This window comes from Poecile atricapillus, chromosome W, assembly GCF_030490865.1.
Source record: "Poecile atricapillus isolate bPoeAtr1 chromosome W, bPoeAtr1.hap1, whole genome shotgun sequence".
NCBI lineage: Eukaryota > Metazoa > Chordata > Aves > Passeriformes > Paridae > Poecile > Poecile atricapillus.
In genome coordinates, this window is record NC_081288.1 from 26780041 (window position 1) to 26801817 (window position 21777).

At 50.3% G+C, this 21777-nt stretch overlaps 1 protein-coding gene across 2 annotated transcripts; it reads left to right on the forward strand.

Moving 5' to 3' along the window:
• The first annotated feature begins 2390 nt into the window (after nucleotides 1-2390).
• On the forward strand, nucleotides 2391-21689 carry LOC131591528 (synaptogyrin-1-like). Of its 2 annotated transcripts, none has more exons than XM_058862332.1 (4): nucleotides 2391-2619; nucleotides 13215-13452; nucleotides 14279-14424; nucleotides 16955-21689. In XM_058862332.1, the coding sequence occupies exons 1-4, from the start codon at nucleotides 2521-2523 to the stop codon at nucleotides 17171-17173; spliced, it is 702 nt and encodes a 233-aa protein (XP_058718315.1). In that variant the 5' UTR covers nucleotides 2391-2520; the 3' UTR covers nucleotides 17174-21689. The 2 variants fall into 2 exon arrangements, with proteins under 2 accessions (XP_058718315.1, XP_058718316.1); XM_058862333.1 differs by having other exon boundaries at nucleotides 15703-17092.
• The last annotated feature ends 88 nt before the right edge of the window (nucleotides 21690-21777 follow it).

The following is a 21777-nucleotide window of genomic DNA, read 5'->3' on the forward strand; positions in this document are numbered from 1 at the left end:
CCCGCTACCGCGCGCAGCCTTTATAAGGGCTCCGCACCCCGGTCTCGCGAGAGGGCGGGCGGCGCGGCGGCGCGCGCGGCGCTACGGGCAGCGAGCGCGGCCAAAAAGGTGCGCGGGGAGCGATGCGCGGAAAAACAAGTCCGTACAAGCCACCTGGCATCGCTTGTGGGGCGCTTCAGTGCGCATCGTGACCGGTCATATAAGATAATATTTATTTCACTTCATTCCACTCCATTTCATTCAACGAGATTTCATTAAATGAGAGAAATTTTGACATTTCATTTCTTGTCATGGAATTTTGACATTGTTTAATTGTTTATTATATAATTGTTAATGTTTAATTTCATCAAACTTAATTTCATCGTTTCATTTTATTTCATTTAATTAATTTTTTTTTCACTATGTTAGTTTCATTTAATGAAATTTCAAAATTTCACTCAGTTTCATGAAAGTTTGAAATTTCATTCCATTAATTTTCATTTAATTTCCTTTCTTGAAATGGAGTTTCAAAATTTCATTTCATTTCGTGAAATTTCATCTTGTTATTATAATGAACATGGACTTAATCCACCATTGCTTGTGGTATGGAAGGGGATGCGAACCCAAGGCAGTGGTGGCAGTGGAACCCAGAGCCGGTGCTCTGGAGCCTCCTGCACACGGGGCACCCAGAGTTTGCCCTCAGGATCTCCAAGGGCTCATGGATAAGGATGTGTTTGACACAACATCACGGGGAGATTCCTGCACCCAGAACGAACTGGAGAGCTAAGGATCCAGCTGTGCTGGCACTGCAGCTCATCTTCCTAAAACAGGGATGCTCCACTCCTGGAAACATCCAAGGTCAGGCTGGACAGGGCTCTGAGCAGGCTGGTCTAGTTGAAGGTGTCCCTGCTCATTGCAGGGAGGTTTGGACAAGATAACCTTTAAGGTCTCTTCCAGCCCAAAACATCCTAGGATTCCGTGGCTGGCTGTGTTGGAGGAAAGTCCATCTTCTCCTCAAAAGGAGCCCCACAGAAGGTGAGGAATGGCTGCTCACTTTTTGAAACTCCCGATGGGAGCCCATGGGTTGGCTTTAAATGCTCTTCCATCTCCCTCATACACTCACATTTAGCTCTTGTACATTTTTGGCTTCCACTGCTGAGCTTAGGGAACTGTGTCACAACCCAAGGGCTTGCTTTCCATTTCAGTCCCGATAAAACAGATTATCAGGGACTCTGCAGAAGCCAGCAGACCACTGGGATGCAGCTGCTCTGAACAACAGGCACAGGCCAAGGAGCTGGAATTGTCCCTAAAGCTGGAAGGCTTCTCCTCACACATCCCTTCCTGGCTGTGCCAGGTGGCCATGGTGGTAATGTGGGCAACGGAGAAGCCCAAGTTACTGCCAAGGCTGCAGCCTCAGGAGTGCAAGGTGTGCATCTTGCAGTCTCTGCCTCCTAGAGTCATGGGATCCCTCCAAAATCTTGACTCCCCATTTTCACAGAGGGCCTTTTCCCTCTCCCTCCCAGGGACACAGTGCAGGTAGGGTGGCAGATGCTGGAAATGAGAGCCCCAGGCTTTGCTGTAAAGTGATTTTGAGGTTCATGGAGCATCTTTGTCCAGGGCAGGCACCTGGTGAGGGATAATAGGTTGTGCCCAAGAGCCCAGCCTTAGTCCTCTATGGGGGCTTCTGTGGGGTAGCATCCCAGAATGACAGAATTGCTGGGGTTGGAAGTGGGCTCTGGCACTAGTCCTTTGGCAGGGACACCTAGAGCAGGTGACACGGGAAGGTACCCAGGTGTCTTGGGAGACTCCATGATATCCCTGGGCAGCCTGTTCCAGTTCCTCTGCCATCTTGAACGTAGAAGAAGTTCTTCCTCACGTTCAAGTGAAATTTCTCTTGTTTTAGTTTATTGCTCTGCTGGGCACCACTGAGAAGCGTCTGGCACCATCCACCCACCTTTGAGATATTTATATGCATTAATGAGATCCCCTCTCAGTCTTCTGTTCTCCAGACTAAACAGGCCCAGCTCCCTCAGTCTCTCCTCCTAAGAGATGCTCCGGACCCCAAACCATCTTTGTGGCCTCTGCGGGACCCTCTCGGGTAGCTCTTGCTCTCGTACGTGGGAGCCCGGGACCGGACACGGCCCCAGACGCGGCCTCTCTCACTAAGGCCGAGCAGGGGCCCGGCAGAAACCAGGAGCAGCATGGCCCCCATCCCTCCCCCGGGGGTCTGGAGTGGCCCGCCTTAGTGCCGGGAGGCGTTCCCACCCCCGCAGCGCCCGCACCCGGGGCACCGCCCGGCCCCGGCCCGCCTGGCCCCACGTTTGTCCCCGCCATGTGCCGCGGGCGGCGGCGCGGGGGGAAGGGGTGGGTGCGCGCTCCCGGCGCGGCGCGTCCCCGTGGGCGGGCGCGCGCGGCTCGTCGCCGCCGGGCTGCCAGGCACGGCTCGGCTCGGCGCGGCTCGGCGCAGCCCGGCTCGGCTCGGCGCAGCCCGGCACCGCCCGCCGAGCCCCCCGCCTGCCTCCCGCCCACCCCCGCGCCGCCATGGACGGGGGCGCCTTCGGAGCGGGGAAAGCCGGCGGCGCCTTCGACCCGCAGGCCTTCATCCGGCAGCCGCAGACCATCCTGCGGTTCGTCTCCTGGGTAAGGCCCCGCCGCCCCGCGAGCGGCACCGGCACCGGCACCGGCACCGGCACCGGGGCGGGGGGCGACCCGCCGGGCTGCGGGGGGCGCGGGGCTCCCTCTAGGGCGCACACCTGACCTTCCCGCACTCCTGCATACATACACACACATATAAAACCATTGCACTGTATGTTCTATCCCATTACATGTTATTATATGTTATCGTCGTATGCTGTTATGTATTACATATTTATTATTATATGTTTTATATATGCGTGTGTATGCGTATTTATCCACGTATATAATATGCATGTGTCCATCAATAGGTCTCTGCACAGCCTAGATCTGTACACAGAGATATGTATGTATATGCTTCCGTAGCATTTATGGCTCTGTCTCTTATATATATCTGCAGGTATGTTTGGATATAGGGATCTGTCTCTGGGTTTATGTATCTTTGTATGTATAAATCTCCAGGTATACCTGCACACAGACGTACAGCTGGATGTACGTCTATCTGTGTGTGTGGATGTAGGCCCATATAGGGTGAGAGCAGGCTGGTCTGGGGTTTGTTCTGTGGGGAGGGAAAGAGTGAGTCAGGCTGGACCGTGACCCTGTCTCCATCTCTGGTGGTTTCCAGGGTGGGATGTCTTCTCACTCTTCCATCTCTGTGTGTTCATGGTGGATGCAGGGAGACAGCAGGATGTGGGGTGACAGGGGGAACCCGGGAGGAGGGATGCTGCAGTCCTGGAATTGCTTTCCTAGGGGTCAAAGAGTGCTGGGCTCAGGCCGTGCTGGGGTGAGTTGAGGCGGGCTGTGAGGGCTGGATGTTGCTCTGTGTTTTACCCTTACCTTCTCAGCCCCCCAGCCTGCTTTCCCTGTAATGTTTTCCTCTTTGTAATTCGTGGGGAAGGGGGCAGGGGGAAAGAGGAGCCTGACTGGGGTGTCTTGGGAAGGTTTCTCCCTCTTCTCGTGACGCTGATCCCATGGCTGCCCATGGGGCTGGCGCGTTTGTTCAAGAAGGTCATTGGGATTAAGGGAGCGAGAGCTGCAGCAGCGAGCTGGCGGGGGAGAGATTGAGGTCTCAGCCGGGAGCGGAGAAGGGAGGGCAGGCAGGGAGAGAACGCAGGGGAGACACATGCGCAGGGGAGCTGGGAGGCAAAGCAGCAGGCTGGCTTTGGGGAAATAAAATAAAAGCGGTGCCAGGTGGAAACAAGGAGGAAAAGGGAAGGTGGCTTGGCTTGCTGGTGGTGGTGGGAAAGCAGCCCTTGTCCTCCCAGCCGGGTGGGTGCGTGATATCCCCTCTGGGTGACTCGGAGGGGCGGCTGGAAAGCCCCAGGACAGCTGAGGACTTGATTAATGCGGGCATTCTGTCTGTCTGTCCATCTGCCTGAGCTTGTTTACAGTACAGCACATCACGCTGGGAGCGGGTTGGCTGCGTCGGGGCTGCTGCTGGGCGCCAGGCGAGGGGGTACGCGTGCCCCCCGCCCCTGGGAGGCTGGAGTGGAGCCAGCCTGTGTGCCCAGGGATGATGGACGTGATATGACCTACAAAGGCTCTCCCGTTGCTAATCTCTGTGGCAGAATTTTATCTTTAGCTGTCTCTCAGTCTGGTGGGGTTTTTTTCCCCTTCATCCAAGCACTGCAGGATTTTGGCTTCCCAGAGGCGCCAGGTGAGGGAGAGAGAATGAGAAATATGTTTGTTTTTTAATTAGGCACCTAATCTGCTTCAGAGTATCTCAGACACTGTTGGCTTGCTTGCTGAGCTCATTTCTGTGCCCTGCAAGGTCTCCTCTGGCAGGAAACACTTTCTGGAGAGCAGCATTTCTTTGGGACCCCATGCTATTTCTCCCTGCCCATCTGACCTTGACAGAGGACAAGATGGGATTTACCCCAGGCACTTCACTCGGCCCTAGAAATTAAAGTTCTTTTGCAGAGGCTGGAGGTGCTCCAGGTCAGCAGTTCAGCAAGGGAGGGTGCACCATGACCATCATGGTGCAAGGCTGTGCCTTCCTTCTTCAGCTTTACCACTGTCTTGGTCTTGTGTGTCCTCCTGAGCATCTCTCCTTTAACAAAGCAGGGGAACCAAAAGCTGATCCCAAATATAAAAAATTTAGATGAAGTTTTGGTCTTCTCTTTAAACTTGAGACCAAGAGGAGTCCTTGTGGGCAGTGAAATCCTCTCTCAGGCTGTCACAAGCATCAGACCCTTTATGGCCCCTTCCATAAATTGGAGGAACTTTGCTGAGAAAAGACTAGTTTGTGGTTTTCTTCCCTTCTCACTTCCTCTGAGAGAGGGTTCCACTGTTAATCTCTTTAGTATCCATTTACTTTTGTGATCTTTTGCCCTTCAATTTAAATGGTGCTTTTCCATCCCTGGTGTTTTCCCCTGGGTATTTATAAACTGTGATTGCACCCATACTTAGACTTTCTAGTGCCAGGTTCTATGAGCCAAACTCTTCTGGTGGCCAAGGGCTCTCCCTCCTCGTGGTCTCTCTGAGAATCCTTCCATTCACATGCTTTTGCACACACTGAAAGTATTTTGCCTGCCATCTCCTGAGATCTCATTTGCCTTTATCCTGCTCATGGCATGAATGGTCCATTGTCCCTCCAGGGCAAGCTGGAGGCTCCTTTTGGCCTGTTTCACGTGATGAGCCTTCACTGAGAGCAGAAATTCCCATGATTACTTCCTCAGGCACTGACCTTGGGCTTGGGTCATGCTGCCTTTTAGCAGACTTCATGATGGCACAGAGGTGCATATGGCTTTTTACCAACAGGCACCAAAAGTGGCTCCTGCCCAGGGAGTTCACAGCCCAATTGAGGTGGCAGCAAATCTCCAGGGAGAACTGCAGGATGAGGAACAGATGGGATGACCGATGATTATTTATGTTGCTCCTTGCTGAAGAGGAGATAGGGTAAATTTGACAAGGAGAATGCTAAACTATGGAAAGAGTTTAGCAATTCTGGAACATCTGTCCACCACGACAGCGTTGTGAGGCAGCTCAGGTTTCGTGGGTGCTTTGGAGGTCAGCAGGCACAGCAGAGTGTCTCCCTACAGAAAGGTTGCCTGGTGTGTGTGCTGGTGATCAGTGGTGGCTCTGTGGGGTTGCCATGTCAGGTTTGGATGTTTAGGTGACCCAGAAGCTGGAGCTATTGTTGCTACAGCTGGAGCTCGTGATGCTGGGTGACCCACACTGAGCTAGGGCTGCACAGCTCCAGGATTATTCTTGAAATAAAGCAGGCGAGTGTGAGCACGTCCCTACCTATTCCCATTGTGCCCTGACCCACAGGGCAGTGCAGCAGCGCTCTCCACAGCCAGTGCAGGGGAGCTGGGTGGCTCCTCTGCAACCAACAGGCATTGGATATAGCACTGGCACCATAAATAAGTAAAATGCTAATCGAAACAGGTTGTTCCAGGTGCTCCTGTCTGCTTGGAAACCTGCTGGCTGGAGAAACTGAAGTGCTGCTTGATGTAAAAGCCTAACAAGGCAAAAGTAACTCAGTTTTTGGAAGCAGGCCCAGCTTGCTTTGATGTGAGCTTGAGTAAGAGTATTTCTAACCAGTGCTGCACAGACAAAGCAGCCCATTAAAATTTGTCACACAGGCTGAGGTGCCAATTCCCCCTCCAACACCAAGGTCACTGCCTCTCCGAAGGGAGGTTTGGTGAGGGGAGGCACTCAGTCTCCTTTTCCATCACTTGCTGCTATTGCCACCATGTTCTCTGTCTGATAGGAGCATCCAGAAGATTTGAAGTAGTACAGAAGGGCTGGCCCCTGTGTTTACACCCCCAGCACATCCCAAGCCGCTCCAGCTGAGCAGACACAGCAGGTGAAGGACAGGAACCACATTCCTGGCTTCCCTCTGAGAGGTTGGCACCTGAAAGCTGGAGGATGGGAACTAGCCACAGCATGGCAGAGAGCCCCATGCCCTGCCTTGCCAGCAGATCCCTGGCCTGCCACACTCATGTTTGGCTTACAATACCACTTGTCTCTTCCCAAGGACACATAGGATGGGTTTGCAATGGCGGTTAAACAGAGCCTTAGAGCCTGGAGGCCTTGTTAGTCTAAAAGCAGCTGCAACTGGGCTCCCACCTTCTTTCTCTCCTCAGTTAATTTAGCATTGCCCATGTTCCTGACCCATAGCTCATGCTTTTCTGCCTCTGCTCCTCCACCCCATTTTTGCTGCAGCCACCACACTAGCTGGCTGTGTGCTTGTGAGGTAAATTGGTGCAGATGAAAGGAATACGGCAGTTCAAAGCACGTGCTTTCAGTCAAGCCCTAGGGACAGTTCTTCATGGGATGCCCTTGCCTAGGTCAGCTTCAAAAGGATTTTTGGAGCTTTGCTGTCACTGAGATTGGGTGAAAGGCTGTGTCAGAAGATGAACAACAGATATGCACAGTTGCACACCGATTCAGGTTGGATACAGCAGGTTGTGTTGTTTCCAGCATAGCATTTCCAGGAAGGATCTGGAGCAGAAACAAATCTCTCTTTAATGATATTTCCAGATAAAAGTCTGAGAAGTAGCAATAGGGACCAAAGACAGTCAGAAACATGAACAAAAAATAAGACAACCATATGTAATCTGCTGTTTCAAAACATGAGAGGCATACAGGGGAGAGAAGCAGAGGAATTGCATGGTGATGGGACGTGGCTGAGGGAAATCTTTGTGTCAAAACAAGGCAGCAGAGTGGACCCATGTGGCTGCAAGAAGAGCAGGCACTGCAGGTGGCACGGGGTGCAGTTGTCTGCCTATGCTGGCACAGCCAAGCCAAGGAGGGCGAGATGTGTTGCTAGAAAGAAAACTGAACTTTTCATCTAGGAGAAAGGTGCAGCTTTTGGGTGGTCACTTCACTGACAAGTGGCACAGCAATGTAGGGACCATCTAGAAAGCACAGAGGAACCTGGATACCACCATGGACATGTAATTGTGGAGGGCTGTCACCAGCAGTGGTGGGACAGAAGATGCTGTTCAACCATGGGAAGTGCATGAGACCTGAGCACAGGTCTGGTGGGAGGCAGAAGGGTTAATGGCCAGGCAGTCAGCTGCCAAACCATGTGTGAAAAAAAAGCTGGCTGGCCAGGAGAGTGTGTCCCAGATCCCATGGCAGGAATTAGGGATGCGGAGCCTTTCTCCCTTCAGTCACCTGCTCCGGCTCAGCCTTGGCCAGGGAGCTGGTGCCACGTGGCTGATGGCCAGGGAGGGTGAGCTGGGAGGGAGGTGCTGGTATACCTGTGCTTTTCCCCCTGTCCCATGTTCAGGGAAATGAGGTCCAGGGAGACTGGCCTCCTGCAGCACCTGCACAAGGCTCAGACTGTCGAGACTGTGGGCAGGAGGCTGCCTGCATGGTGCTGGCTGGGAGGAATAAATAGAGGCCACCTGTTTCCAAGCTGCCAGTCCCATGCATCTCAAAACCTGCATGTGTTTTCTTCAAAATGAACTAAATACAAGTAGATTTAATGAAAATAACAATATCAACAACAACAACAATAATAATAACAGCAACAATAATAATAGTAATAATAATAATATTCCATGTCTGCGCAGGGCACTCCAAAGCTTTCTAGAGACTCCATTTGCAAGTGGCTGAATGAAAATGAAAGTCAGATCATCTCTGTCAGTTTGTCATTTGCACCATCTCCTGCTCTTGCTTTCTTTTTAAACAGATTTATTCCTGGTCATTACCAGATCAAACTCAGAAGAGGTTATGGCTTCGTTCTGCCTGAGGGGGATTTGATTTGAAGTCCCACGAGGAACATTATGTCATCAAACTATTTCCTCTCTATAACAGAATAAAAAGCGGGGTGTGTGAGAGGAAGAGGCAGCACGCAGTGCGACAGAGGCTGTGACTGGAGGGCATCGCGGCAAGCCCAAGCAGGCAGCTCAGCAGAAACCCTCTTCAGTCTCATCCCCACCACAGCCATCAGGGGGATCTTGGGGATGAAGTCATGAAGGCAGCATGACAAAGTCCTGGGATGAGGTGCAGGAAAAACCTAGTGCACTGCCAGAGGCTGGCCGTGCTTTGCATCCATCACATGATGCTCAGGAGCATCTGATGCACAGCTGGGGATGGGCAGCATGGTGGAAAGTGCCTCACATGATGCTCAGGAGGTTTTGCCTGGCTTTCTGCAGGGCTGAGCCTGCAGTGGGGAGGGACTGGAGAGCCTCTCTTCCCATCTCTCACCTTAGCTTTTGGCAAAATCATATTACCTAGTTTACCAAGGGGGGGTTAAAAAGGGTATTTTATGACAAGATGCAGAATTTTGCCTAGTTTGCACTTTTCTCACTGTAATGAGCTTTTATGTGCCTGTAAGGGTCAGCATGAGCCTCTTGAAAAACAAGGAGAGGACAACTCTCATCTTCTCTGTCTCCTCCCCGCAGTGCTAAGCATTAAGTTCATTTTGCTGCGTCTTTTGGCACTTTGCTCTGCCTCTGTCAGCTTTGCAATGCATCTGGCTCTGGGCTACACTTGGTGTCTTCGAAGCTCTTAGATGAAAACAGGAATCAAAGAAAATGATTGCAACAACCTATGTTGATGTGGTGTTTAAGGAGCAGTGAAGTGGAGCAAAGCCAGGTCCTAGCAGCACGGCTGAGTTGGTCAGATCTTTTCCAAGTGCTCTTTTCTGTCCTTTTTTGAGTGTAGTCAAATATATTACTGCTTATTAAATGTGTACCTCCAGACAGGCTGCACACCTGCCCAATTGATTTTGCTCTTGGAGGCTTAAAGAAACCCTCTCAACCTAAAAATCTAGTTAGTTCAAGTCTGTTAACTGACCGAAGCAGCCTTGCTGAAGAAATGAGGCAGCTTAAGTGCACAAAGCTGGGGATGGCTGGCTGGTTTTTGTTAACAAGCATAAGAAAGTGGCCAGTGATCTCCCTCTGCTGAGTGGAAAGATGGGCTGCATTTGGAAGCCTCGGAAGGCCTCCTCTTAGTCTGCAGACAAGCCACTTGCCTGCATCTCATTGCTCAGTCAGGAGAAGACTTCTGCCATCTTCTCCTTGCCTCCTCTTTGCAGCTGAATGTGTATTTTGGGCCACTTTATTAGTGGCCGTAGGCAAGGCTTTATGCAGTGGGTGCCAAATGGCAGGAGAAGACACAAGCAGCAGTAACAGAGCAGAAGAAGCTTGTCCCAGTGCTGGTGGTCGCTGGCATTTCCTTACAAGTGCTGCAGATGTGATAGGGACAGGAACATAAACACTTAATCCTTGAAAACTTGGTGCTTTGTTTATAATCTAGACAGTCATTCATTCTGCATCTGCTGCTTGGATCATCTTGCAGGGCATGGATTGTGAAATCAAGGAAACAAAATATATTTGCTCTTTCTAAGATGGGTTGCCACATCAGTTGGTGCTCCCTTACCAACAAGAAATAGCTGCCATGGATGAAGTGTGCAACTGTTTCTCCTAAAGACTGCAAGATCTAAGCTCTCAGAACTATGATTTTTTTTTTTTTCAGAACATTGTTTGTCACAACAATTTCCGGGTATGGACGTCATGGGAATAAAACAGGTGATGTTGCCTGTCAGCAGCAGCAGCAGCAGCAATTGCTTCTTCTGCTGTCCAGCTCTGCCTGGAATCTCCGGTTTGAGCGTGCTCATTCTTGCCCAGTCAGTGTAACCCAGCCCAGCTCAAGGCTTCTGTGCACAGTGGGGCCTCACAGCGTTCTGCTGTGCCATCAGGGTGGTGACAGGCTGGCAAAGGGAGCACGCCCCCTCTTTTGTCCTCTCTGCAGTACCATGGAGTGGAGCATGGATCAGAGCTGATACCAATGGTGAGGAAAACACAGAGAGAAGGAGACATCTCTTAAGCTACTGTGCTTTGGTCCATAGAAAACTTTCCTAAGGACAAAGAGTACTTTGGGACAGAGAAGATAAGCATCCACAGTGTCTTACTCTGCTCACAAGTGAGAACATGCTTAGTGGAATCTCCACAGAAAACTCCATCTGAAATCAAATGCTTGCCTGTAAATCATACCTTGGGCACCTCCAGGCTGTGAAACGGGTTTCTCTTCCTAGGAGAGAAGTCTGGCATCTTGGCTGTCTGCAGATGGAGAAAGGAAGCTTAGGAATGCCACCTCTGCTTGGAAATTAGGGAGAGGGAGATGTTCCTCTAGTCTTGTGACTCTGAGTTGTGCCTTTATGATGTGCCAGCATAAAAAGGTATGAAAGAGCAAATGCAAAAAGAAATTAATCTGCCCAGCCCAGCAGCAAACCCAAAGGTAAAAGCAGAGAGAAGATGTGCATCAGGATGTATCTCCACAGATGTGTCTCTGGGGAGAGACCATTACAGAAGTTCATTCATCCCAAATGAGTAAGCAGAGACTCACAATACAGCTCATTGCAAGGGTTTGTCTGACTCAGGGAATCAACATTTTACCAGTTTTGAGTCCTAAACCAAAACTGAACACCAGACTATGCTACTTTAGAGGCTGTTCCTCATCTTCCTAAAAGAAGATAAGCTTTCTGTCGAATGCTGCAGAAAACAGGGCACCCATTTTGTAGGCTCAATATATGGAGTTTGGTACTTCAGGGGTCAGCATCAGTGCTGGTCACAGCCTCATACTGGGATGTCACATCAGGAGTCTGTCAGCTCTTCCTTGGGTCAGAGGAACAGAGTGTTATTGTCAATGACCCTAAGCAGACCTGTCAGCCCAGCCTGTTGTGAAGGTGTGTTAGACATCCCACTGGAAGAGCCTGGCTGTAATTGTCAGTTGTAATTGTAATTTTGCTGCTTTCCAAACTATTCAGGCTAAAATTTTGAGGATGAAATTTTTGCTTCTAGCAGAAGACATTCTTATTTAATTTAAACGGGCAATTTCTGCAAAATATGATCCATCTAGATTTGCAAGAAGGATGAGGAGGAGGACAAATTGGTTATTTTACTTCTAAACTTAAAAAGCTCTTGTGATTTTCAGAGAACCCATACAGCTCCTACGCTTGGGAACACCAGCTTCCAGCTTTTTTTAGTTTGCTCTAGCGTGATACACCCAATTTCAGCAACCCAAGTGTGACCCAATTATGAGACTTGAGGTGAAAAAATAATATTGGTGTCAATGGATATTTGTTAGAGTTTTGCAGGTGAAATGTGGTTGATGTTGAGTATCTGCTCAAGGGCTGCTGGGGGACTGTGAGTAAGGCTTTTTCTCTGGTTCTTAATGTCACAGGCCATGCATCAGAGGTCTGTGCTTTGGATCTCAGGTATCCAGCCTCACTGATGATAGGTGGTGTATTGGTTTGGCATTCATCAACCATTTTCCCTGCACTCACAAAGCTCCTTCTCTGCTTTCTGGGTTGTCTTCTGGTGCTTGGTTGGGTTAAGTGGAACTGGGGTCCTGAGCAGGCAAAGACTCAGACCTAGCTCCACTTTCTGTAGAAGACTTGGCCTCCTCATCTTCTTACATGCTGCTTCTCCTTGGGGATGGGTTGGTGGTTCCAAGGGTGCCAGGTCTTGTGCAGACATTTCCCATGCTGGCAGAGTACCCTGGTAATGTTCTAGTGCACGTCATATGTAATTTCATCCCATACTTGAAGTCCCATTCCCATTTCTCTGAGGCTCTTGCAGGCAGCATCTAGTCGGCTGTTCCTAGTGAGGATCTCCAGATGCCCTGCAAAGAAAAATCTGTACATGCTGCCTTAATATTCCCCGCTTTCTTCTGTGGGGAAGGGAAAGCGTTTTTGTTTGAGATGCAAGGTGCAGGACTGGGGCTGCTGTAAATAGCTCTCTGCTTTGGTGAACCTGCTGTGTCAAAGAGGGACAGCCTTGTGGCAGGCGACGAAGGCTAAGCCCATGAGCAAAGATTAGACCAGCAACTGCGGATTAGGGCATTTCTACCTGGACTCATCCTTAATTCGGCCTGATTTAAAATACCATGCAGTGGCAGTGGCAGTGACAGGTAGGGACGACTCACAATGGCCCTGAAAAATGGACCTGGAGTAGGGTCCTGAAGTATTGTTTTGGCCTCTGAAATCTGGAGGCACCTATATGTTGGACAGAAGGATAGGTGCTGTCATGAAGCAGGCTCTTGGCAAACTGGTGGAAAGAGGTGTGTGCCATGGGGAAATGGGGAGAATGGAAGCCCAGCAGAATGGAGCTGCAGAGCAAACAGGGCTGTGGATTGTGGGAGGGTGGATGGGGAAAAGAACGTAGTAGCTTGATAGATAAAATCAGTGAACAAATGCATGGTAGAAACAATTAATCTCTTGAAGAGAAAGGAGTGAGTGGGAGAGTAAGAGCAGACTAAGAGGATTTCCACTACTTGAAGCCATTGTATGCAGGCACCCGCACCAGAACCATATCCCAATTTATACTCCATGTCACCTCCCTGTGTGTCTGTGGGAAGCCACCCTTACTCCAGACTGCAGCTGCTTTGCATCACTTTAGGTCAGATGGATAAGAAGGTTCAATCTAAAAATGTCCTATTTTAAGTTAATCCTCAGAAATAAAATGAGACCATGTAAAATTCCCTGTGGCTACAACTCGGGCAAGGCAGCAGGGCAGGAGCTCAGCAGAGCAGAAAGGTGCTGGTAAAGGGTGTCTGTCCCCTGTAGAACTCTGCTCCTTTCTGCCAGTCCAGAGAGATGGTGCTTGCCCTGATGTGTCTCCGGCCTCCCTCCCCACCAGGTGTTCTCTATCGTGGTGTTCGGCTCCATTGTCAATGAAGGGTACGTGAACCGCATGGATGAGGTAGAAGAGCACTGCATTTTCAACCGCAATCACAATGCCTGCAACTATGGCATTACCGTGGGTGTCCTCGCCTTCCTCAGCTGCCTTCTTTACCTGGCTCTGGATGCCTACTTCCCGCAGATCAGCAGCGTCAAGGACCGCAAGAAGGCAGTGCTCTCGGACATCGGAGTCTCGGGTGAGCTTCCTCCTGGCTTATTCCAGCCATTCAGGCAAACTGCTCCATGTCAGGCTCCCCCTGGAGTATGTCAAAGGGGCCAGGAATGGAGTGAGGGCAGGATCAGGTGAAGCACCTGAATTTGCAAAGGACTTCAGGCTTGCAAGTTCTTTCACAGTTAGCCCCTTGCCTAGCAATCCTACGTAGAGCTGACAAGACAAGAGGAAGGATTGTGCCCTGTTTTTCTGTTGCTTTGGAATGCCCATTTCTCTCACTGTGCTTGGCAGAGGGTCAGTACCTTCTACCTTCACCCCTTTCCTGGGGACACAACATGTTAGTGATCTTTCAGCACCTTTCCTTGATGGGAGTCCCTGAGCTGTTCTGTCCTGAGTACAAGCTGGTCTCTGTAACTGCAGACCAGCTGCTTCCCACTCTATTGCAGCTCCTGTGGAAGGAATTGCTCTTTGCTTGTCCTTGCAGGACAGGATTGTGAAGCAGTGGCTCTTTCATAGAGCCCAGGTGATGTCTCTAGTACTGGAAGCCCTTCAGGCTCCCTCCCAAGGCCAAATGCAAGTCCTGTGATCAATCCAAACACGAGCAAATGAACTCTCCTGAGGTGCTTTCTGCAGACACCTCTTGGTCACCTTGACAATTTGCTGTCAGGGAGCCTGCCAGCTCACTTGGGCTCAGACTGGCTGAGCAGTCAGTTTGGCTCAGTCTGCAACATAGTGGTGGGTCTCAGAGGATTGAAATTTCCAGAGAATGTAATATATCTATGTTATGCTCACACATATCTTCTTCTCGTCTTTGTCCTTCCCTTTGGCATGCTGGTGGTGGTCCATCCCAGCCTTTTGGGCATTCCTCTGGTTCGTTGGCTTCTGCTTTCTAACCAACCAGTGGCAAGCTTCAAAACCAGAGGACAACCCACTGAATGAGGGAGGAGATGCAGCCCGAGCAGCCATCACATTCTCATTCTTCTCCATCTTTACCTGGGTGAGTACAGTAGCCATGATGTTGGATCAAATGTCCTCTGTGCTGTATTATCTTGTGGGGAATGAAAGGTGACTGGCTAAGAGTGGTTCCCTCTGGGATCTCAGTTCACATGGCTTCTGAGAAAGAAAAGCAGGAGAGGAGGTGGTTGGGAACGAAACAGGGACTCAAAAACTTATATGGAAGAAGGTTTTAGAGCACTAATAAGCACAATGGGAAAGAGAGTCCCATATCCCAGTGAGGAGTGTTCTTGACAGACCTTTAATATGGCCTTGGACAAGCCAGCTCCCCAGCCACCATTGTCATAGAATCATACAATAATTTGGGTTGGAAGGGACTTTTAAAGTCCAACCCCCCTGCAAAGAGCAACTAGATCAAGGTGTCTCAGAGCTCAGTTCAATCTGACTTTGAATGTTTCCAGGGATGGGGCATCTACCACCTCTCTGGACAGCCTGTTACTGTTTTCTCTGTGTGTCAGAGGACTTCATTTTCACCTTACAGACACTAAACAGAGAAGGGACCTGCAGGCCAGGGGTTGCACCCATCTCCCTTCCACCTTTGCTCCCGTCATGCAAGATGTCTTCATTGTTCTTCTGGATTCTTTACCCACCACTGGACTGCCACCTCACTGGGTCACCTTTTAGGAAGGTGATGGTGCTGTCTTAAGATGGCCCTTTGCCCAGCAGTTCTTTATTGCTAGTTTCCTAGAAAAACTGTTGGGTGCAATATAAATATTGATTCCCTCCTGCATCTGAGAGCACCAAGCACAAGTGATTTTTTTGTCAAGTGACAGGATAGTGCCAAGCAGGAAAGCATTTTAACCTTGTCTCCATGCATAAGCCCTTGGGGCTTTATCTTCTCTTCTTCCTACAGGCCCTATCTGTAGGGGCCAGGTAGGAAAGGTCAGAGCTGTCCAAGAGGAAGTGGGGCTGCAAAGGGTTGTGCTGTCAGCACCCTCACCATGGTGACACCAAGCAAGATTGAGGAACAGCAGTGTGTATTCCCTTCATGAGCTGTGTGCTGCACTCGAGTGCTGCCAAAAGCCCCTTGAAAGCTCCAGCAGAAAGTGAGACAAGGAGCAGGGCTTTTGCAAGAGATCCCTCAGGACACTTTGGGAGGTGTCATCACCTGCAGTGATCCTTTCCCATGCACAGGCTTGCAAGTGGCCAAACAGGCATCCTCTTCCCCTGGTTCCTTGAGGTTTGTTTTTATTTTAGTCAAACACTCTGGTTTGCTCTACCTTACTGATTCTCCTTCCCACACCACTCTCTCTCCTCACAGGGCTTCCTGGCATTTCTGGCTTTCCGGAGACTCAGAGACATTAATTTTCAGGAGGAATACAATACCCTGTTCCCTAACTCCCCATCCTTGCTGCCTTAGTGCCCCTTGCTGACAGGAGAATTTGGGGGAAGGGGTGGAGGGATGCAGCTGGAGGAGGTCACTGAGCAGAGCTGGTTCCAATGCCCTGACTATGAATGTGTGGTCACTGCAGGGCATGGGATGGGAAGATATGGGCCATTGAATTGGTGCGGGGCTGTCCATTGAACAGGGCATCTCCCTCTGGAAGGTTGGAACTGGCAATTTCTTCTCCTCTTCTGCTCCCTTCTCTCCCTCACCCATACCTTAACTAATGCTATGTAACACCACTGTGCCTTTATTTGATGACTGCTCAGACTTAATATTTCAGCCAGGAGATGCCCTCTGCTCCCATCGTTTTATCTCTTCCATTTCTTCCCAAACCTCATTCCCCAAAAATCTCTCCCCCATCACCTGCTAGACTGCTCACCTCTCAGGGATGCTCTGGGACAGTGAGCCACGCCTGCTGAACCCTGTGCCACCCTGCTCCCCCAGTCCACCAAAAGGTGCCCTGCCTGCAGTGCCTGAGGCAGGAGACAGCAGTTTACTTGCAAACTGTCCCCTGGTTTGGGAAGCAGCTGCCTTGCTTCCTGCTGCTCCTTCCCAAGGTCTGTGCTACATCTTGTGGATGTTGACTGATGAAAGTGTTTCAGGGGGTGACCTCTACCTCAGTACTTGGTGTCAAATCCTGCTCTCCTTACTGGCCTTTACAAGTTAAATGGCCTGGTACACGCAGCCCAGCAGCTAAGCCCTCTGGTGTTGCTGAGGCAGATTGCCTTCCCACAGCCAGGAGGGGCTGACTGGGATAACCACGTGCCAACTGAGCCTCCTCGACCTGTGTGATGTTGGTGAAACTCCACCGGCAGACAGGAGGTGCCCTGAACATCCCAGAGAAAGCAGGGAGCCTTGGAAGGCTGCACACAGCCAGCTGGTCTTGCAGCCATCCTTGCCCAGTCTTCTTCTCTCCTTGTGGGCTCGTGCTTTCTGTGGGAGAGTGTGGACTTCCATGCTCTTGGGGCATTTCACCGGCAATCTGCCAGGTGGGCCTTGCACACTAATCCATAACCACTACTAACACCACTTTTGTTTGTTTCTCTTTTTCGGTACGTTCCTCCTCTTTTTCCTCTTCCCTCCCCTCTGTGCTTCCCATCTCCTCCCTTCACCTCCTCCCTTAAAGGTGGGCCAGGCATTCCTGGCGTATCAGCGTTTCCAGCTGGGTGCCGATTCGGCCCTCTTCTCCCAGGACTACATGGACCCAAGCCAGGACTCCGGCATGCCTTATGCTCCCTACACGAACGAGGAGGATGCTACAGATGCGGTGGGGACATACCAGCAGCCCCCTCCAGCAGATGCTTTCGACACCGAGACACAGGGGTACCAAACGCAGAACTACTGAGCCACCGATGCCCCTTTCCCTTCCCCCTTCCCTTCTGCCCCTGCTCCCACTGCCGGCAGAAAGCCGAGGCACAAACAAGACACGTGCATAGTGGTACAAGAGGTGGCTCTCAGCTATGCTCCAGCCTTCTGGGTCATCTGTTTTTATTTATTGTTTTTAAAAAAGGCAAAAAAAAAAAAAGGAAAAAAGGTCCTATCACCTATTCCTTCTCCTCTCCCACCAAGCTACCTGCCAGAATCAATTTTTTCCAAAATCTGCATTTTGATAGGAAGGTCCCTCCTTTCCTCCTCTCCCTCCTGTCTTGTTACAGAGGGCAGAGTCTGTCTTGTGGACAGGAGAGGAGCTATGGCACCGGCAGGGCAGGGGAAAGGGTGTTGGAGGCAGAACAGAAGAAATGAGAGGAACTGGGGACCTTCCTAGAAGAGATGGTATCACTAAAGGTTGGAGTAGATGTGGGAGCATCCAAACTGGTCTGGAGCACCTCGTGGCTCAGGGAGGAGAATGGTGTTGGAGTCAGCATTGAAGAGTGTGAGGAGGGGCTTGGAGGACAGAAGGATCAATGTCCTCCATGTAAAGATGGGGGCTTTTCCCTGCCACATGCTAGTGAGGGAGGGGTGCTTTATTTTTAGAGGGTTTGGGAGAAGTGGTATTGGGGAGGGGGAGGAGCACAAGGAGAGAAAATTGGAAGGGAAAACAGAAGATTTGCAGGTACAATCAGAAATCACAGGCACGTCTGTAGGTTACAGCAAGAGATTGAGCGGAGTGGAGGGGTAGTGCTCTGAGATTCACTCCTTCCTCAGCCCCCATGGATTGAGGTGGAGGTGATTTCCTCTCACCTGTACATCCTGCTAGTCACTGCTTTTCCCAGACCAATGTTTGATGAGGCAGGAGGGGAGCCATACACAGTCTCTGGGCCCAGATCCAGTGCCTGTGGAGGCAGGATGGAGGAGGTGGGCTTCTAGAGGGCCCTGAGAGCCTTCAACTCCAGCTGGGCTGGTTCAAGGGGGAAAGGGCAGCTTTGTCATTTCACCCAGGGCAGGAGGAGGAGAAAGATAGTTTTGCTCCTCAGGTCCTGCTGAACCTTCCTCTATGCCTCTGTTCCTTTAAAATAGTACAAAGCCTCTTGCTGACACCATCTGTGTAGAACACAGGAATGGAGCAGGACCCCACTTAGAAGTACTGCTGCTGGGATGGCCAGCAGGTGTCTGGCTCTTGCAGAGGGGTGCAGGGAAGGATGCAAGCTGGGAAGGGTCCTACCCTGTACGGCTGCACTTTGCCTCCCACTCAGATAGGGAGGAGGTCTTGGTGTGCAGAGAATTGATTTGGGCCAGACTGAGTTGTCTGAAAACTGGACTTTCTGTACTTGCCATAGACCATACCTTAGTGCTCTTCTGCAACATCTCAGATCCTGGCTGACTTAAAAGCCTCGACTAGGTGGCAGCAGTGACTCTTAGATAGAGCTTGTATGGGCGTCATTCCACACTCCTCATGATTTTGCTCCAAGTAAAGACACAACTGTGTAAGCCCACTCTCTGTTTCAAGTTAGAAGTTAGGTCTGTGTGTGAAGACAGATTCCCAGATTTCCCCTAAATGGAAATAAATCAGCAATAGCTACCTAGACAATTCTCCCAGGCACAGACATATCTCAGAGCACAAGAAGCAGGCTTTACCTTGCAGCAGTGAGGAGGTCCATCCCCTAGGCAGTCACCCTGCTTGATGCAACACTAGTCTCAGTGGCAGAGGTCAGGAACAGATCCAAAATCTGTTGGTGCCTGCAATGCACATTCAGCCTATTCCTCATATTCCCCCTAGGAGTGGGGAGAATGGGACATAGGTCTGGCTTGTGGCTGTGAACATCTCATTTGGAGGACACCAAGGTTACCAGTTCTTCCCTCCTCCCAGCGCCCCATAGATAGGGAAGGGGTAGAAACTGTAGAGCAGCAGGCCCCCAGAGGGAAGTGGAGCAGTGTTCTCCTCTCTACACAGGCACTGTTTCTCCCTGCTCCTACCGGCACACTTGTGCTGCCAGTGGCTGTCCCCATGGCTTGTCCTCCACAGGCTTGCTCTGCCTTGGTGGTGATTACCCACTGGTGAGGACAGGAACAGGGGATCAGGTAGCCCTAAGGACACAGCAGGAATGACTGGGCACAGGCACACATCCCTTGCTCTGTGGCTATAAGTGAATGCAATACTGTAAATAGGAGAGGTGCTTTTTGGAAGGAAGACCCTTGAGCTTCAGTTTCTGTGGGTTCAGCCTAATATTTAGGCTTGGGATGGGTTTACTTTATTGAGAGAGGTTTGTTGTGACTGGATGTGGGGGGACACCCTCCTGTCTGTCTCCCACCAGGGAAGAAGAATGATTGACAAGGTGGAGGAGGAGAGAAATTATTGTACTCACCCAGACTCATCTGTGTCATGCTTTCATTTGGGGTGTGGGGAGGGAACCAAGAGGAGGTGGAGGCTGTAAGTAGCCATCCCTCAGCACAAAAATGTGTTGTACCTTTTGGGAGATCCCTCTCTGTGAGTGACTAGGCACATAAGGAGAGGTATGGGCAGTATGTGGGGGATCTGTTTTGGGGTGTGGTGCAGGAGCAGCTTGCATGCCCCTCCTCCCATCAGAGTTACGTAGGTGTCTAAACACCATTTGGGGCTGACTAATGAGCAAGCTTTTCTTTATCCTCTTGGGCTTGCTTCCCTCATGTAACCAGCTGATGGGCTCAGGTGGGCTTGAGGCAGGAATGAGCCTCCCCCTCAGAGCACCACTTCAGTGAGACATGAGCCAGGTGACTTCATCTTGGGTTACCTCCCATCTCGCTGTTCTCCTTGCTTTGTGTCATAAGAAGAGCATTAATGTGACAGGGCACTCTACAACATTAGATACTTGGACAACTTGTTTTGCTCGTGGGAGAAGACATACTCTGCTTGGGTTCATGTGCTTTCAGCCTTTGCAGTGGAGGGTTGGTGGTGACCGACCTGGGAGTGGGATTCTGCTTGTTTGCATGTAGCCCTTTAAAATGCAGAGTGCAATTTCCATTGGCATTTGGCTGGTTCTGTAGCTGATGAGACATACAGACCTACCTAAAGGGCTGGTTATCTTATCTTAGGTGCTTCTGATAAGACGCTGCCTATTTCTGGTGATCATAGGCGAGACCTGAGCAGCTGACTGGAACATGTCCCTTTTACATTCTAAGTGTGGGTGAGATCAGCCCTACTCTAGAGATTAGGAGATCAGAGGGGAGGCTGTACAAGCAAAATGATAAGGTGGCTTTCTTCCCCCTCTGCCATTTGTTCCAATTAGAGATCCACATTATAGGATTACACATCCCTTATTGGGAGCAATGACCCCTTGATGTCTTCTTATCTTACGAAGACCACAAGTAAGGGACTGTTTCATGGAAGCAGAGGCTGTGAAGGGCAAAGAGATGATGAAACCTTGCCCCAGTTCTGTCTGTGGATTCAGCCTCCTGATGTGTCCCCATCCCTGGATCACCCGTATCCCCATCACCCTGTTCATCACCTCATTACATGCCCTTCCTCTCTGCGTTATTCCTGGCAGTTCCCACAGGGGAGGAGGTGTCTTTGTCCCTATACCCTTGCAAGCACTTGGGAGGACCCAGGAAGGCAGCATTGCAGGGTGGTTCCCACAGGAGTCTCAGCTCCCATCCCCAGAGCAGGTACAAGGTAAGGAACCCAGTGAGGCCACCTCATGCAGCAAGTTCAAACATCCAGACAACTCCCTGCTGCCTGTGTGGCATTTGTAACACCACCTGGGCTGCCCTGCCCCTTCCCCTGCCACATTACTGCCTGTGTATAGTATATATATTATATATATATATTTAAAAAGATGTATAATATAAAGCTATACATATATGCGTATATACGATGACTCATGGATGGCCTGCCGCATACAGGATCCTCTGAGTGGTCTTGTGTAAGCCCGAGTGTCCCTTCACCCCTCCTCCCCCTCCCCCTGCCCCTGTCCGTTCCAAAATTCAACTACAGCAAACCCCGCCACCTCGGCACCTGTGTTTACAATGTCCTATATATTTGTGGTTAACAAAGTGAAGGTGGTAACTACTGGTGTCTCAATAAAGTTATGACGTTCAAAATAACCATACTATATGGAAAAAAAAAAAATGGTCTGGATTTTTTTCTTTGGGGAGGGATGCAGTTTTAGTTTGGTTTGCTACAAGACCATTGGCTCCTGTGCTCCTGCATGGCCAAGCTGGCAAGTTTAGTAACAATCAGTGGCTTGGATGGAAGAAAGAAACCTAAAGAATTGCCCTTATTGATATGTTTCAGTGGAAGCTAATGGTGACATGTTTTACTTGGCCTAAGTTTCAAATCACACACAACATCAAGTGTCTCTCAAGTAGGAAAACTTGAGGAACCTGACATGCCATGTTAGAAGTGAACTCTCACTGTGAAAAGGATGTTGCAATAGGGGGTGTGGATGGGGGACTTAGAGGAATATAGGATACAAATCCATATGAAAATAAACACCTGTATTTCCACACCCAGGGAAACAGATCTGTTTAGTCCTTTGATGTGTCTTTATCTCTGTTCATCTATGTGTGACCATTGCTCAGGTGTCTGGTGTACTG

Excerpts from the sequence above, each read along its gene's own strand:
- LOC131591528 (XM_058862332.1), top strand. The coding sequence starts at position 2,521 with ATGGACGGGGGCGCCTTCGGAGCGGGGAAAGCCGGCGGCGCCTTCGAC. Across the intron at positions 13,453-14,278 it reads CTCGGACATCGGAGTCTCGG|CCTTTTGGGCATTCCTCTGG; the intron begins GTGAGCTTCCTC and ends GGTCCATCCCAG. Across the intron at positions 14,425-16,954 it reads TCTTCTCCATCTTTACCTGG|GTGGGCCAGGCATTCCTGGC; the intron begins GTGAGTACAGTA and ends CCTCCCTTAAAG.